We start from the raw sequence: 13694 nt of genomic DNA on the forward strand, positions 1-13694 counted from the left end.
ATCCCAGGGCCTCTTCCAGTCAAAGCAGAGCCTTTGTCCCCCCGTTGTGGCCAAGCCGGTACCTGAGAGACAGCAGCGACCCGAAGAGAGGAGAAAGGCAGCCGAGAACGGGGCCACAGCACCATCTGCGGGCCCGGGAGCCTCTCCCTGCCAACCAGAGCCGATGTGGGACCGCTGACCAGAGCTAGGGCAGCCTCACAGCAGGATCCAGGCAAGCACAGCTGGATGGAAGCAGGGCCAGAGAAACGTCCCGGCTGTGTCCTGGATTTAAACGACAACAGAAGGACTAAATGTTAGTAAAGGGAGATTTTTGGGGTAGTTTGGCTTTGGTTTGGTTTTTGACAGGACAGAAAACCGTCTTATCCCACAGGAGGTCAGGTGGTGATGCCTGACCTCTCTGCGTGAAATTTGTAATAAAACAGATGGTCGCTCCCAGGTTTGCTGCATTAGAAAGGGGTTCACCAGGGAGTGCTGGGGAGGGGGAAATGGCACGCTTCACCCCACAGATCAAGGGACGCAGCGTTAGATTGCAAACGCCTCAGCATCCTGCAAGAAGAGACCGTCCCTAGAGCGCGGTGGTTTCTGCTCTTCTCTCTCGGCTGTAACCCGTGTTTTCAGCCAGGAGAGGGAGTCAAAGATAGCTGGACAAAGAGTGGGAATCCGAGGAACGTGCAGTGGGAATCCCAGGAACCTGCAGTGGGAATCCCAGGAACCTGCAGTGGGAATCAAGGCCCTTCTGCAGCATACAAGATTGAACTCTGATTTATTTCTCTGCCAAGGGTTCATCCTTCCAAAGTAGGCAATTTTTCAGTGACACTGTGCCTGGCAAGAGATATGCCAATATGGAAACAAATGGAGCGTGTCACTGGTATTCACCTGCAGAGAGGTGTTCCAGGGAAGGGGAACACTTTCATTCAAGCTTGTGCTCATGGTCAAGCCCAGACCTGGGTGCAACCTGGCAAACTGGTGCCTCAAGCTGGATCTGAGTGAATTGGATGTGCTTGTGATGTTGCTCCATGCCCTTTCCAGTAGATTTGTGGCATAAATGAGGTTGGAAGGGACCTCAGGAGGACAAGAGATTTTGCATTGCTCCCATTTCCATTCATACAGCTCCCAGACACAGAAACCTGCAGCACAAGTGTGACAGAAGCAGCCAGGTGGGACCTGGGGTCCCAGGGCAGAATTAAGAGCCTGAATCTGGCAGCTACAGACATAGCTTGGGGAGAGGACAAGGGGTGTGCTGTGGAGATGGATCTATGGCCTCACAGCTGAAGGGATGACAGTTTCCTGAATCACCTGATCCAGCTAATTGCTGACCTGAGAAAAGGCTTCAAAACACCAAACAGCTGGGAAATACTGGAGCTGCAAGCAGGAATTTATGCTAAAGGTTGCAAAATCTACTTGGAATTTGCACCTCTCAAACAAGGGAGGAAAATTTAGCAGGGAGGTGACAGTTCCAGTCCTGACTGGTTAATGGCTGCTGCAGCAGGGTGTTAGGAGTGAGGAGGGATGTTTGAAAGGAGTGACATGTGAATGACGCTCTGTTTTGGGGAAAAAGAAGGGTGGGAAATGAGGGAGAACCAGTAACAATCAATTGAGAGATATGAAAAATGAGGTTAAAATAAGAGTAAGAACCTTAGGCAGGTGAGAGAGAATGATGAAGGAAAGCAGAAGTGAGGATACTGCATAATGAGGAAGAGCTGGAAGTGAAATATAATCTGGGGATGGCTTCCAAATGAAGTGACTACCTTACCTCAGTTTTTCTTATGTGGGGAATGTTGAACTCATGGAGAGCGGTGGGTGGTGAATGGAAGTGAGGAGGTTCAAGCATCAAGCCAAGTTGTTGGGGGAGTTTGAAAATACTGGCACAAGAAATCACAGGAACTGTGACAAGAGCTTCTGTAATTTACTCTTCCTGATGTTGGCATCCTGTGACTAGAAACCAGTAAAGGCAGAACCTGTCTATAAGGAAGTAAAAGCTAAAAACTGAAAACAAGCATCCAGGAACTGACAGTCCCAGGAGACGTGATAGCTGTAGCCTGAATTTAAATTCTCCTTCCTAGGAAGGAGAGTTTTGTCCTTGTCCACTGCATCAGAAGGGAGAAGGACATGCAGCACCACATGCCCACAACCCTCCCCAGCTGAGAGGAGATGAACCCCACCAACCCTGGCACTCCATCAGGTCCAAGCCTACAGTCTTTGCAGGAATTTTCATCAGGAGTTATGTTGTGACCTTGGGAACCACAAGTGGAGCCCCATGGGGAATCCAGCCCTTCTCATGTTCATCTCTCCTATCACATGTGATTCATACCTTTCTCAGCTCCGCTCCTGGGTGCTCCCATGCTCTGCCGTTGTGTTATAAATGAGTGGCTGTTGGTGTTGGTTGATATTTAATGAAGTCCATGTAATACTCTTCACTTATTTACTTATCCGATCCCAGTCTTAATACCCAGCCTGGGAAAGTTATCTTGGCTTCTTTAAGCTTTTCCACCATTAGCAATAAACGTTTTACAGTCTTGGCAAGCTGAGGCTGAAAAGCGAGAGCATGACTTCAAACAGCACTGCTCACAGAGAAAGCTTTAAACTGATATTAAATCACTAAACTGTGCAAACATAACAGTCCTGTAATAAAGATAATCTGTGAGCAGTTCAGTCCAGGAGGGGCTCTGGTCCTTGGGTTGCAGGTGGAAACTTTGGGCCCCACAAACCACACAACACTTTTGGGCAACTCAGCATCAGAGCAGAGAGCCACTCATGCTGCAGTGCTGGACAAGGTCTGCCTGAGTGTGGAGGCTTCTATCTCCAGCCTGAGCTGCTTCTCCTGCACCAATCCAGCAGAATGGAAAGGGCTGTAAGGGAGCAGCAGTCCCTACTAATCCCCCCAGGCAGGGCCATACCAGGCTCCAGACATGGTGCCTGGCTGTGATACAATCCAACAGCTGTTCCTCTGTGCTCAAAGGATGAAGTGACTAGGAAAATATGCCCCAAATTACCATAAATATTCCACTCAAAGCCTGGAAGTGTGCATCCTCCAGGACAGGCTTCCATGCCTGCTGTCACCCTGCGTGTGGTGGTGTGAGGAGAGGATCTCACAGAGGGGAGCCTCAGCTGGGAGCAGCACACACCGCGCTGCAGGAGACCATCCCAGCTCTGCTCATGCCCTCCCCACGCACAAATGGCAGGCCAGACCCACATGCACAACTATGGAAACAGGCACTAATGTGCAAATGCACACAAATCTGTGGCATCTGCTGCCAAGGCAGCTGTACACAGGCAGGCACCCACCACCCAGGTACCTAAAGCTGTGCTAAGGTGCTGTTAGACCCCCAGAAAGCCCAGTGTGTGGTGAGACACACACACAGCCTTACCCAGCCCAGGCTTTGAGGGAAGACTTCCCTCTCCTTGGCTTTACCAGCTTTAAGACCAGCAGTGTTTTTGCAAAAGCTTGGCGAGGAATGCGCTTGGCAGGACCTCTGAATGTTTTAAATATTACAGGATTTCTGTAGTTTAATTTCATAGAATCACAGAATAACTTAGGTTGGAAGGAACCTTTAAAGGTCACCTAGTCCAACGCCCAGTTTACTCTGAACTGAGCTTTCCCTTTCACTGTGTTTCACGATGCTCTTGCACACTGGAAGGAGAGCAGCTGTCTCCGAGGCAGGATGGGTCCCTGGCAGGGTTAACCCTTGCAAGAGGCTGTGATGGTGCTGCCCAGGGACCTTGGCACTGCTCCTTGCAGCCCCTCCATGGCACAGGCTGCAGCTGTTAGAACAGTAGAAACACTCAGGTTTGCTCCTGCAAGAAACCAGTTTGTAAATGGTGGAGGATACTTTCCAGGGGCAGAATGAGGGAAGCACTGCTGGGTTGGACTGGGTGCTCCTGCTCTTGGGGCTCTCAGCCTGGGGTTCATCACAAGCCCATCAGTGGGAAGGAGTGAAGCAGGGCTGGGTTTTGGAGTAACCCCTGGGTGATATCTTTGCATGTCCTTGGGGTGAAGGAATGCAGCTGCCTGGTGGACTGTGAGGGGAGGAGCTGCATGCAAGAAATAGTAGGATTTCAATGGAAAATTAAGAGCCTGGAATGCTGAGCTGTCTCCACTGCCTCCTCCATGGGTGTGCAGCACAGCAGGTCTCCTGTGTACTCTCCCAGGTGAGAAAATGCCACTGTAATCCCACCCATTAAAATATTGCTAAGAGAGAAGCAAGGATCCCAGCGGTTATCCTTTATCTGTGCTGGAAGTGCTGTAGTTCAGAGTCAGGCATTCTGGGTCTGGCACTAAGGTTTCTCTTTGCTGCATCTGCCTCAAGCTTTTTCTCAGTTGCTTGTCCGGGCAAATCTGCTGTGAGTGGATTCTAGGATATGCATGAACCAGTGTGCTCCATGTCAGTGGTTAACAGTAAGTAACCTGTCAGCAGGATTAATTAATAAATGTTTTTAAGGCACAGTGACATTTTGGAGAGTCCTGGGAAGGAACAGAGTATTATGAGTTACCTTATTGTAATGACTTTCCCGGTCAGTGAGGGGGAACATGTCATGTTCCAGCCAGTGCTGACACCTGGGTTGGCAGCAGCAGAGAGGAATTCCTGTCTGACCTGGGATGTTTTCTGTGGTGGGTGTCTATTCAGGCATTCCTTCAGGCAGCTCTTGTGCAGATCAGTTTCTAGGAGGAGCTGAGGAATCACAACAGCTCCACCAGATCCCTCATCTGGTGTGGGGTCCCCCAGGCTGGCAAGGGGTCCCTGGTCTTTGTGAATCCATGGGGTCACAAGGGACTGCAGGTTCCAGCCAGGCAGAACCACCAGACGTGAGGGGCTGGAGTGGAGCCTGGCAGCAGAGCCCGGGGCTTTGTGTAACCCATGACTGATCTCCAGGTTAGGGGTGCCCTCAGGCCTCTGGAGGATGTTGGTCATGATAAGGCAAGACTGGCATCACTCCAGATCCAAAGCCAGAGTAAGCCTAGGAAATAAAATTTCCCAAACCACCTTCTTTCCCAGACCCAGGTTAGACTCAGAGCTCTTCTTTCCCGGGCTTGAACTGGGAGCACTCTGTTGGTCCCAGCAGCCTCTTCTCTCTCACAGGACCCTGAACTGCAGGTCGTGACTGCAGTGTTGTTTGTGCCAAGCTCTGCTGCTCACTCTCACATAACGAAGCTGACAATATATTGCCATTTTTACTGGCCTGGCTGGCAATTTTTCAGGTGCTAGGTGTGTTTATGATTGTCAGGGTCACACCTCAATTCGGAATGGGGAGAGGGATTTTAAACATACCCACACCTTACCATTCCTCCTCCAGCCTCTCTGAGTGGAATGGGCTTGTGCAGTGTGTGGCCCGAGTTCCCCAACAGGTTGGTGATATTTGCATTAAGCCCTGAGGGAACTGGCCAGCCTGGCACATGGAATTGCCTGGCTCAGCAGTGCCACGTTGCTGAGCTGTCCCTGCTGCCTCTTGGTGTTCATGACTATCTGTGCCTGTGTGTGCACTTGTAAGTTTAATAGCAGCAATAGTTGCTTTTGTCAGAGATGATATGCAGGCCATAAAACTTGTTTGCCATTTCCCCTCCCCCCCCCCATCCCACTGAGATATGAAAGCTGTGGAAAAGGCTCCAAAGCCTGCTGGCTCTTTCAGATGGAAGTTATATAAGGAATATGAAAAGAATGCATTTCACAGTGGCCAAAGGACCTAAAAATACCACTTTCACAGATCTTTGGACATCATGAAAAGATTCCTCAGCCGGAGATAGTGCTCTCAAGGAAATCATCCCTAGGCTGAGCTGCAGGCACAGAAAGCTCTTGTGTTCAAAAACAGTGTAAGGAAGTTGTGTGTCAAAGGCCAATACTCAGGAGCAGCCATCTCCTGTGACATGGGACATTGCTTGTGGCTCCAAGGAATCCAGCAGGATAAAACACAGCGCACGAGTGGCAAGACCAGTGTTTCAGGATAATTCCAGGCTGGAGTGACAAAAGAGGTGAGAGCTGGGATCAAGGATGCCAATTAAGGACAAGGTTGCTTCTGGGACAGTTCATGGGGCTTTTTTTTCCAAGTGAGCTGAATCCAGCAATAAGAAATCTCCTGTAGGAACTGCACTGATTTAAGATTAACCAGGTAAAGGGCAACCTTGATAGAGAAGTTCATGGGAAGGAGTCCAGGAGAATTTATTGCTTCAAAGATTTGATATTACATATGTGGAGTTTTTAGGGCACATACCCAGGTAAAACCAACCATGGATCACAGCAGAGGAGTCCCAGGGGGTTTTTATTCCACATTAAAAAGAATGAACGAACTCCTTTTCTTTTTCTTGACTGGACTAACCTCTCAGTCCTGTGTGTGCTGGGATAACATGTCCTGTGACTGCCTTTGGTTCCCTTGTTCAAGCATTCACAGTGGTGCTGGGGCTCTGCATCATCACAGGTGCACAGGTAGTGAGGGCATGTTATTTGAGATCTGTCCTATTCTCCCACATCCTTGACTCAGAGTACAGACAGGCTCTAAATGCTGTCTCCACACAGTCCACAAACGCAGTCTGGGTCTCATCCCTGCTGACAGTTTTCACCAGCATGACACTCACTGGGAAGCCACTGGATGTGCCAATGGGATGGGAAATCAGGCTGCTTCTCATCCCTTGTACCTGGAACAAGACTGCCCACCTCAATTCTCATCAGAGGTGAGAGATGGGGGAACATGAGGGCCAGCTGCTGCAGATCAGAGCTGAAAATGCTGGATGTTGTTCCTTCCCAGAGACCTAATCTTTACAGCCATCTACACCTCTCTCCCCTCTTCCTGTTCTCTTCCTGGGCATGCTACAGCTGAGCACAGGCTCCCATGGTCAGAAAAGCAGGTCATTAAGAGCTTTCTCTAATTGCCAGTGTATTTCTTCACCTTTACAACCAGTGATAAATTGACTTTCACTTGATCATCTTACTGTGCCCCATAGGCTCAGTCTGGCTCTCACCTGCTGCCAGCAGTAGGGTGGCTGTGTTTGAACCAAAGCACAATCACCCACCCCAAAGTGCTCAGAAATTACCTTTGAAATACAAGAGGGATATAAAAATGAACATGTTTGAAATGTGAATAACATATTTTAGTATCCTTTGCTTGGCTTTCAGAATGTGGTTACTTCAAGCCTTTAAGCTCCCTGGAATCATGGAAGCAAATATTTATTCTTCATGTTTGTTTTTCTTTTAATGAAAATTGGGATTGTCATTCAGTCTTACGATTCCAGCACACGTGGCTTCAGGACAGACACCAGCTAGCACTGGGCTTGCCAGGAAATAGTAACAGCTGGCAACAGCATCAAACACTTGTTTGGGCTTTTTTTCTCTATACACATATGCTTTGTGCTCAGAGCAACAGGGAGGTTAGCCCCTCGACTTGAAATAAATCCTCCCAGAAGAAAGAAATCCATCTGTCTGGGAAAAGTTAGAAAATATTTTTGCATTTATTTTTCTTTTTTTTTCTTTTTTTTTTTAATGAATACAAACTCCTGTGAAGAAATATTCTTCTGTTTCCATTGGAAGGCAGAAACCAGCAAAAATTAATGTACAATATCGAGGAATACTTGGTGCAAATGGACCAAAAAGGATTCCCCACAAGGTATGTCTACGTACAGGAAAAAAGGTTGCTGCAGTTGGAAAAGACAGCCTGGTTATTACAGGGTTGGGGTTTTTTTCATTTAATCTCCCAATTATAAATAATCAATGTGATTTACAAAATAATTTACAGAAAATGATTGGATTCATCATTGCAATAAATTACTTGGTACGATGCCACCAGCATTGAGACCATACAATACCTCTGACACCGCCAGCACGAGGTGTTTCATTTTTGCATTGGAAATCAAGGGACAGACCTGCAGCTCCTCTGGCTGAGCTGGCTCAGATTTGTCCCCACCAGAGACCTCTTGGCAGCCGTGGTTCCACCACCCTCATCCTCCCAAGAGGCCAGAAATGACTCAGGCCTGCAGTGGTGCAGGGCTCTGGGTGCTCCAGCCCTGCTGGCACCTGGAGAAGCAGGGGCTGGGTGCAGGAGGGCTCCTTTCCTGATTCCAGCTGTAAACCAAAGGTCAGATCTGCAGGGTTTTGGCACAGGCAGGCACAGAGAAACAGGGACAGGAGGGAGCAGAGCAGGGCGGGCAGACCCAAGGCTGGGGCAGACCCAAGGGGCTTGGGTGAGACAGGGTTATTGCTTGACCTCTGTCGCTTTTGTCTGCAGGACTCCAAGAACTGAATTTTTGAAGTTGGTGCTCTCAAACACTCTGAGGTCTGAATGAGTCATAACGAATTCTTATCATGTTAGGAAGACCTATAAATCTGTTATCAGCCACTCACTCTAAGCTGAAGGAGTGGCACTGCACTGGAGAAGTAGATTGTATGGCATATCCTAGCATTAAAGCTGGGTCTGAACTGAGATCCTGGGTCCCAATGCTCTCAGCAGTTGGGAAGCCCAAGAACTTGGTCCAATCTGTGAGGCTCAAGCTCTTCTCACCCTCATAGGTCTCTCCCCTTCCTACATCTTTCGCCCACTTCCTCCCAAATAGGCATCCAGTGGTCTTCTTCTGACTGCTGAGTAGCGGTAGTTGGACCAGTGATATTCTGGGCAGTGTTGCCAGCCTGTAAAGGGGGTCACCCCATCCCATTAGTGGAAATCTCTGGAATCCCATGGTCCTTCAAATTCCCAGGAGGCAGTGAGTGGTGCAAGGGAAGAGCTTGGCAGTGGTTGCCTCTCTGAGCATTGTGGTGAGAGGGCAGGCATGGCACAGAAATAACAAAACCCTTCAAAAGGCAGTGGAGTATCTTGGCGGGCCAAACTTTGCCCCAGCATCAGCTGAAAAGATTTGTTAGACCTGGCTGGGGGGGCTTAGTGTGCTGGAGGGTGACACCACACAAAGACCTGGGACTAGCCAAGGCTGAGGAGCGGTTCTGCCAGTGCTGCCTGGGCAAACCCCATGTGCTTCACCTGCTGTGATGCTCCTGGGGGAGCTTCCACCTCCACCAAGTCTGCCTGGACTGGGGACTGTCAGGGGGGCTGGCACGGCCGTGGGAGGGAAGCCCTCCACTCGCAATGCACAGGAAATTGCTTGTTCATGGGGTCTGGTGTGTGCTGAACCAGCACTGAGGTGACAGTGGGGCAACAGCCCATCCCCAGCCAGTCACTGTGACCTCCCCACAGAGGGAGGCAGGAATCTGGCTCTCCTTACAAGGACTGAGGGTTTCAGCAAGGCTTCAGCCTTAGTTCTGGGACTCGGGGCTGCCCATGGGACATGCTGTCTGTAGCTGCAGGCAGACAGCTTCTGGTGGTGGTCAGTCCAATAAGCAAGTCCGTGTGTTCATGCCCAGGGACCTCTGGGTGGCTTCTCTTTTCACAGTGGCAGAGTCAGTTCAGGCTTTTCTCCCACATGGTCTTCCAAAGGTGGTGTGTGGGCTGCTAGATGACCTCCTGTTTGGTGATGGCAGGCTGTGGGATGGAGGTGGGCTGCTTTGCCACGGTGGCAATGGCTCCAGGGAGCAGCTTGTACTGCTCTGGTCCTGAGCTCGCGGGTGGAGAAGGCTGTGGAGTTTCTGGAGTAGCTGAAGAGGGAGAAACCAAATTAGAAGAGGGCCTCACAAACCTGACAGCACTGAGATCTGTCCTCAGTCGTGCAGGTGTCAGCACAGCAGAGGCTCTTAAGGGCTCGTGTGTTTGCTGTAGGGCAGCCCAGACACTCAGGCATGGTTTGATGCCCCAGGAGAACCACAATAACCAATATCAAATGAGGAGAGCTGCTGATGTTTTGGCCTGGACTGACCACATTTTTGGTCAGCCAAGGTCATCTCAGCACAAGGTCCCCAGTGGTGGCCCCATGTGGTGGGCCAGATTCTCCTGTGTTTTTGCAGAGGACAAACTGAGGTGTGTCTGAACCACTCAAGGGAAGGGAGCCTTTCCACTGATTTCACTAAGCTCTGGATGGGATCATTCATCCCTTAAGGGCTATGTAAAAGTTACTGTCTGCCAAGGACTATCTTGTTGAATCAGTTAGTCTGGCCTAATCTAATCTAACCCACCTCTCTGTTTGTCTTTCCCTCCTTTCTGCATAGGAATTTCTCACATGCTCATTACCAGAAACTTTGTCTTGCTTGCAAATTTCTGTGCAAGGTAGAAACTACCTCCACATGCACCCTGAAAAGCTCCTGGTTTCTCCTGGGAGCTCTGTCTCTCTGGATATACTCACACATCTGCCCGTTGTGCATCTGAGGAGGCATTGTGTTGGCCACAATGACGTTTGTTCCCAGGTTCTCCTGGATCAGATGAGGGTGCAGGGGGTGGTGGGCGTGCGGCGTTTCACTCGATGAGCCTAAGAACATGGATAAGACATTAATTGCCACAATGGCAGGAGACAATTTGGATGGGCAGACCCACCCAAGTGTCCAAGGCTTTGTGCATGACCAGCTTGTACAGAGGTGACTAGAGCACACCCTTCCCTTTTTTCTCCATGGATGCCTTGAACTAACTAACCCCTGCCTGCTGCCTGCATGTCCTCTTATGCAGGGTTATATACTCCTGAGTCCCACCTCCATGTAAAGAATAGCACAGTGGGAACTTTTTCATTTTGTTTTGTCCCATTGGATGATCCCACTAGAAAATCTGGCACATTCTTTCAACCTGAGCTTTAAGACCTTTTTGTTTTGATGAGTCCCTTCTGACAGAGGAGGATTGGTGAAATGGCTGCCTGGTAGGAGTCTGGGGAGTGCACAGAAAAGCTTATCCATGTGCAGAGGGCTGGGGATGCCTCTGTAAATAGAAGCATAGCTAATGCATCTGTTTAGGTGAGGAGAGATAGAGGACCCTTGGTTACCCCTGTCAAGGACAGGGGAGATGATTTTGTGTGAGTTAAGGGCTGACATGCAGACTGGCTGTCTCTAACTTTTCCAGATAGGGAGCAATGACTAAGGAGGTTCTCCAGGGGACAATAAACGGGGAACACTGAGAGGCCTCTTGTCAGACCCTCAAGTACTCACCTCCCAGCAGCATCTCCTGCAGCAGGTTGTCAATCTTAGCCATGCCAAAGAGCTTGACGAACTGGATCTGCTCTATCATCTGCCAGGTGATGCTCTGCAGCACGGGCAGCAGCAGCAGCAGCTCCCCGAAGCGGCCCCGCGAGTCGTACTGGCGGTCGTTGATGTAATCCTCCAGGCTCACCTGCACCTGGTACCGCATCCGCTTGATCTTGGACGGGTCGCTCAGTCCCTTGGCATCTGCAACAACCCACACAGCAAACTCGCCAGGCTGCTCCCCTGGGGGCTGCCTGTCAGTGACAGCATGAAGTCTGGGCACAGCCTGAGGTGAGCTGCCTCTGATTCCCCATCGGCTGCTGTGATGGACAATTTTTCTCTTCTTAGACTGACTTCTCCCCTCCCTCTAAGAACAGTTTGGTCCAGAGAGGAGACCAGGCAGCATTTCTACCACTCAGAACCGCTGTTAGCCAGCATAACCCAGACTAGTCCCCTCTGAATGGTAACCCCTCACCAAGCTGGGGCATACCTGGGTCAAAGAAGATGATGGCTTTCAAGCAGGCATATTCATTGTCATCTATCTGCAGCTCCTGGAAGGGGAGGACCAGCTCGTCCAGGATGCGGATGGCCACACGGTTCACCTCCACCAGCTCAGGGCAGTTCCGTGGGATGATGTGATCATTTCCTTCGGAGAAGCGGCACAGAGACCATCACCTTGTCATTGCTCAAGACTTATCCAGGGTGACAAGGAGTTCAAAATGCAGGTAACTAATGCTGAGATAATTTTGGGGGTGGAGGAATTAAGAAGTTCCTCCTTCTGCCCCTACCCTGTCTCAGAACACCAGAAATTCTGATCTGTATTTTCAGAGCAGCTTCTCATTACACAGGAGCCACTCAAGTGAGGAAAAGCTGACCAAGCAGTGAGAACTTTTTCCTCAATCCCGCCACAGCCTGCTTACACAAACCTCGGGGTGCACCATGAATGTTCACAGTCCCCAACTTTGCCACATGTTGTGGCCTTGATGTCAATGTCAGCCAGGCCTAGCTGCGCTCAAAGGCTGTGCTGGGCTTGCTAAAGTACAGAACAGCTCAAGCCACCATCCTGCAAAAAGGATGTCCACGAACACTGAACCACCCTCTCCTTCACCCCAGCAGGGAAGCGTCACAGAATCAGATGGGCTGGGAGCAGAAGTGCAGTTTTTACCTAGCAGCAAGACATCCTTGAACACCATGGACCTCTTGGCAGCTCCCAGTAACAGATGCTCCCCTGCGTGTGCACGTAGCAGTGCTACCTGCAAGGGCAGGGAAAAGTTATTTGGGTGACGCAGAGACTGAGACAAGGCTCTGATTTCATGTAAGCAAGAGGGAAAGCTCAGCATTCCTGTACTGCACTCAAGGATGGGGAGTGAGGGCCCCTCTTCAGTTACAGGCAGAGAAAGAGATCAAAAAATGGGCTAAACCAGTTATAAATCCAGCAGAACCAACAGATAGTAGACAGCACCTGAAATATCCCATATTCAGGACACATGTCATGAGCAAGACCATCCTAGACTGTCCCAGGACCTCACACCAGTGTGGGACATGTTCACAGTGGGCTGTTTGCAGACAGCTCCTACCAAGCGCAGAACCAGGGACCACACTCCATCCTGGGAAGTGGGGAGAAGTACAATCCCCTGCTGTTGGACAGCCGCTGTCCCTCTGGGCTGTGCCCAGCTCCCACTGAAATCACACTCAATGGGGACCCATGTCCAGCTGGCTGGTGGGGTCACCCCCTGGCCATTCGTCCCCTCCACAGCCACAGGAATTGGGGACAGGGAAGCCAAAGGGATGTTTTTCTCCCCTGCTGTTAATGATTGAAGTGTTTCATCTTACACCCTCCAGTGGCTCCTGAGAATGTTCTGAATCTTTTGCCCTCCTTCAGTTAAAAATTTCAGAGATTTAGGCAGAAAGAGAAGTTAACGATTGGACATCCTGACACAGAGGCTTCTTAATGTCCAGCCAGGAGCTTCTGCTGGAGAAAACAATCATTAAACATTAATAGAGAAATGCTGAAAAGTATGTCCTGATGGGAATGGTCCCCTTTTCTGGTGTGTTATCCTCAGCATCTGACAAAGCCAAGAGAAGTCTTACCCTACTAGAAATGCCAGGAGAATGTATCACCCACAGAAGAGAGCTCTGGTTAGGAAAGATGCTGATGTCTAGGAGAGGGATGTGGGGGTTTTTTTGCAGATGGTAAAAAAGGTTATGCAAAATCAACAGAGTGGAGATCCTTGCAAAAAGACTGTGCACACATGATACTGGGGAATCTTTATCTAGATGCCAAAATCTAGCCTCTCTCTATCGCTGTCCAAACATGCGTGGATATGTTAGCTGAGCTGCTTGGAATGACCAGAGCTGCACAAAACTGATCTTTCCTACCTGATGAAACTTCGACAAGGAGAAAACTGCAAGTCCCAGGGGGGAGTGAAGCTCTCACTTAGAAATTTCCTGCCTAATTCAAATTCAAGAAGGTTCAGTTTGTAACTACCTTTTTCATGTCCATAAAATTTGCTTGTTTGAGCAGGGTTAAAGTCAATTATTTCAACAAGGCAAAACCATCTCATTTGATATTGGTTCTTGCAGTGATGAACCTGAGATACATCATTTCACATCATTTGTGAGCTAGGATAAACAGACAGCTGTAACACAATGAAGATGAACTTGAACTTT

The 13694-nt window shown here is 49.6% G+C and overlaps 1 protein-coding gene across 4 annotated transcripts in view; it reads right to left on the reverse strand.

The window, feature by feature from the left end:
* Positions 1–7466: 7466 nt before the first annotated feature.
* HNF4A (hepatocyte nuclear factor 4 alpha) overlaps positions 7467–13694 on the reverse strand; it is a 35727-nt gene continuing 29499 nt past the window's right edge. For all 4 annotated transcript variants that reach the window (XM_032127112.1, XM_032127111.1, XM_032127113.1 and 1 more), the window contains 5 exons: positions 12190–12277; positions 11515–11670; positions 10992–11228; positions 10205–10327; positions 7467–9563 (listed from right to left, as the gene is read on the reverse strand). In XM_032127112.1, coding sequence (XP_031983003.1) covers positions 9421–9563; positions 10205–10327; positions 10992–11228; positions 11515–11670; positions 12190–12277 — 747 coding nt within the window. In that variant the 3' untranslated portion in view covers positions 7467–9420. The remainder of the gene's footprint in view (positions 9564–10204; positions 10328–10991; positions 11229–11514; positions 11671–12189; positions 12278–13694) is intronic.

The sequence above is a fragment of the Corvus moneduloides genome, chromosome 17 (assembly GCF_009650955.1).
Source record: "Corvus moneduloides isolate bCorMon1 chromosome 17, bCorMon1.pri, whole genome shotgun sequence".
Lineage (NCBI taxonomy): Eukaryota > Metazoa > Chordata > Aves > Passeriformes > Corvidae > Corvus > Corvus moneduloides.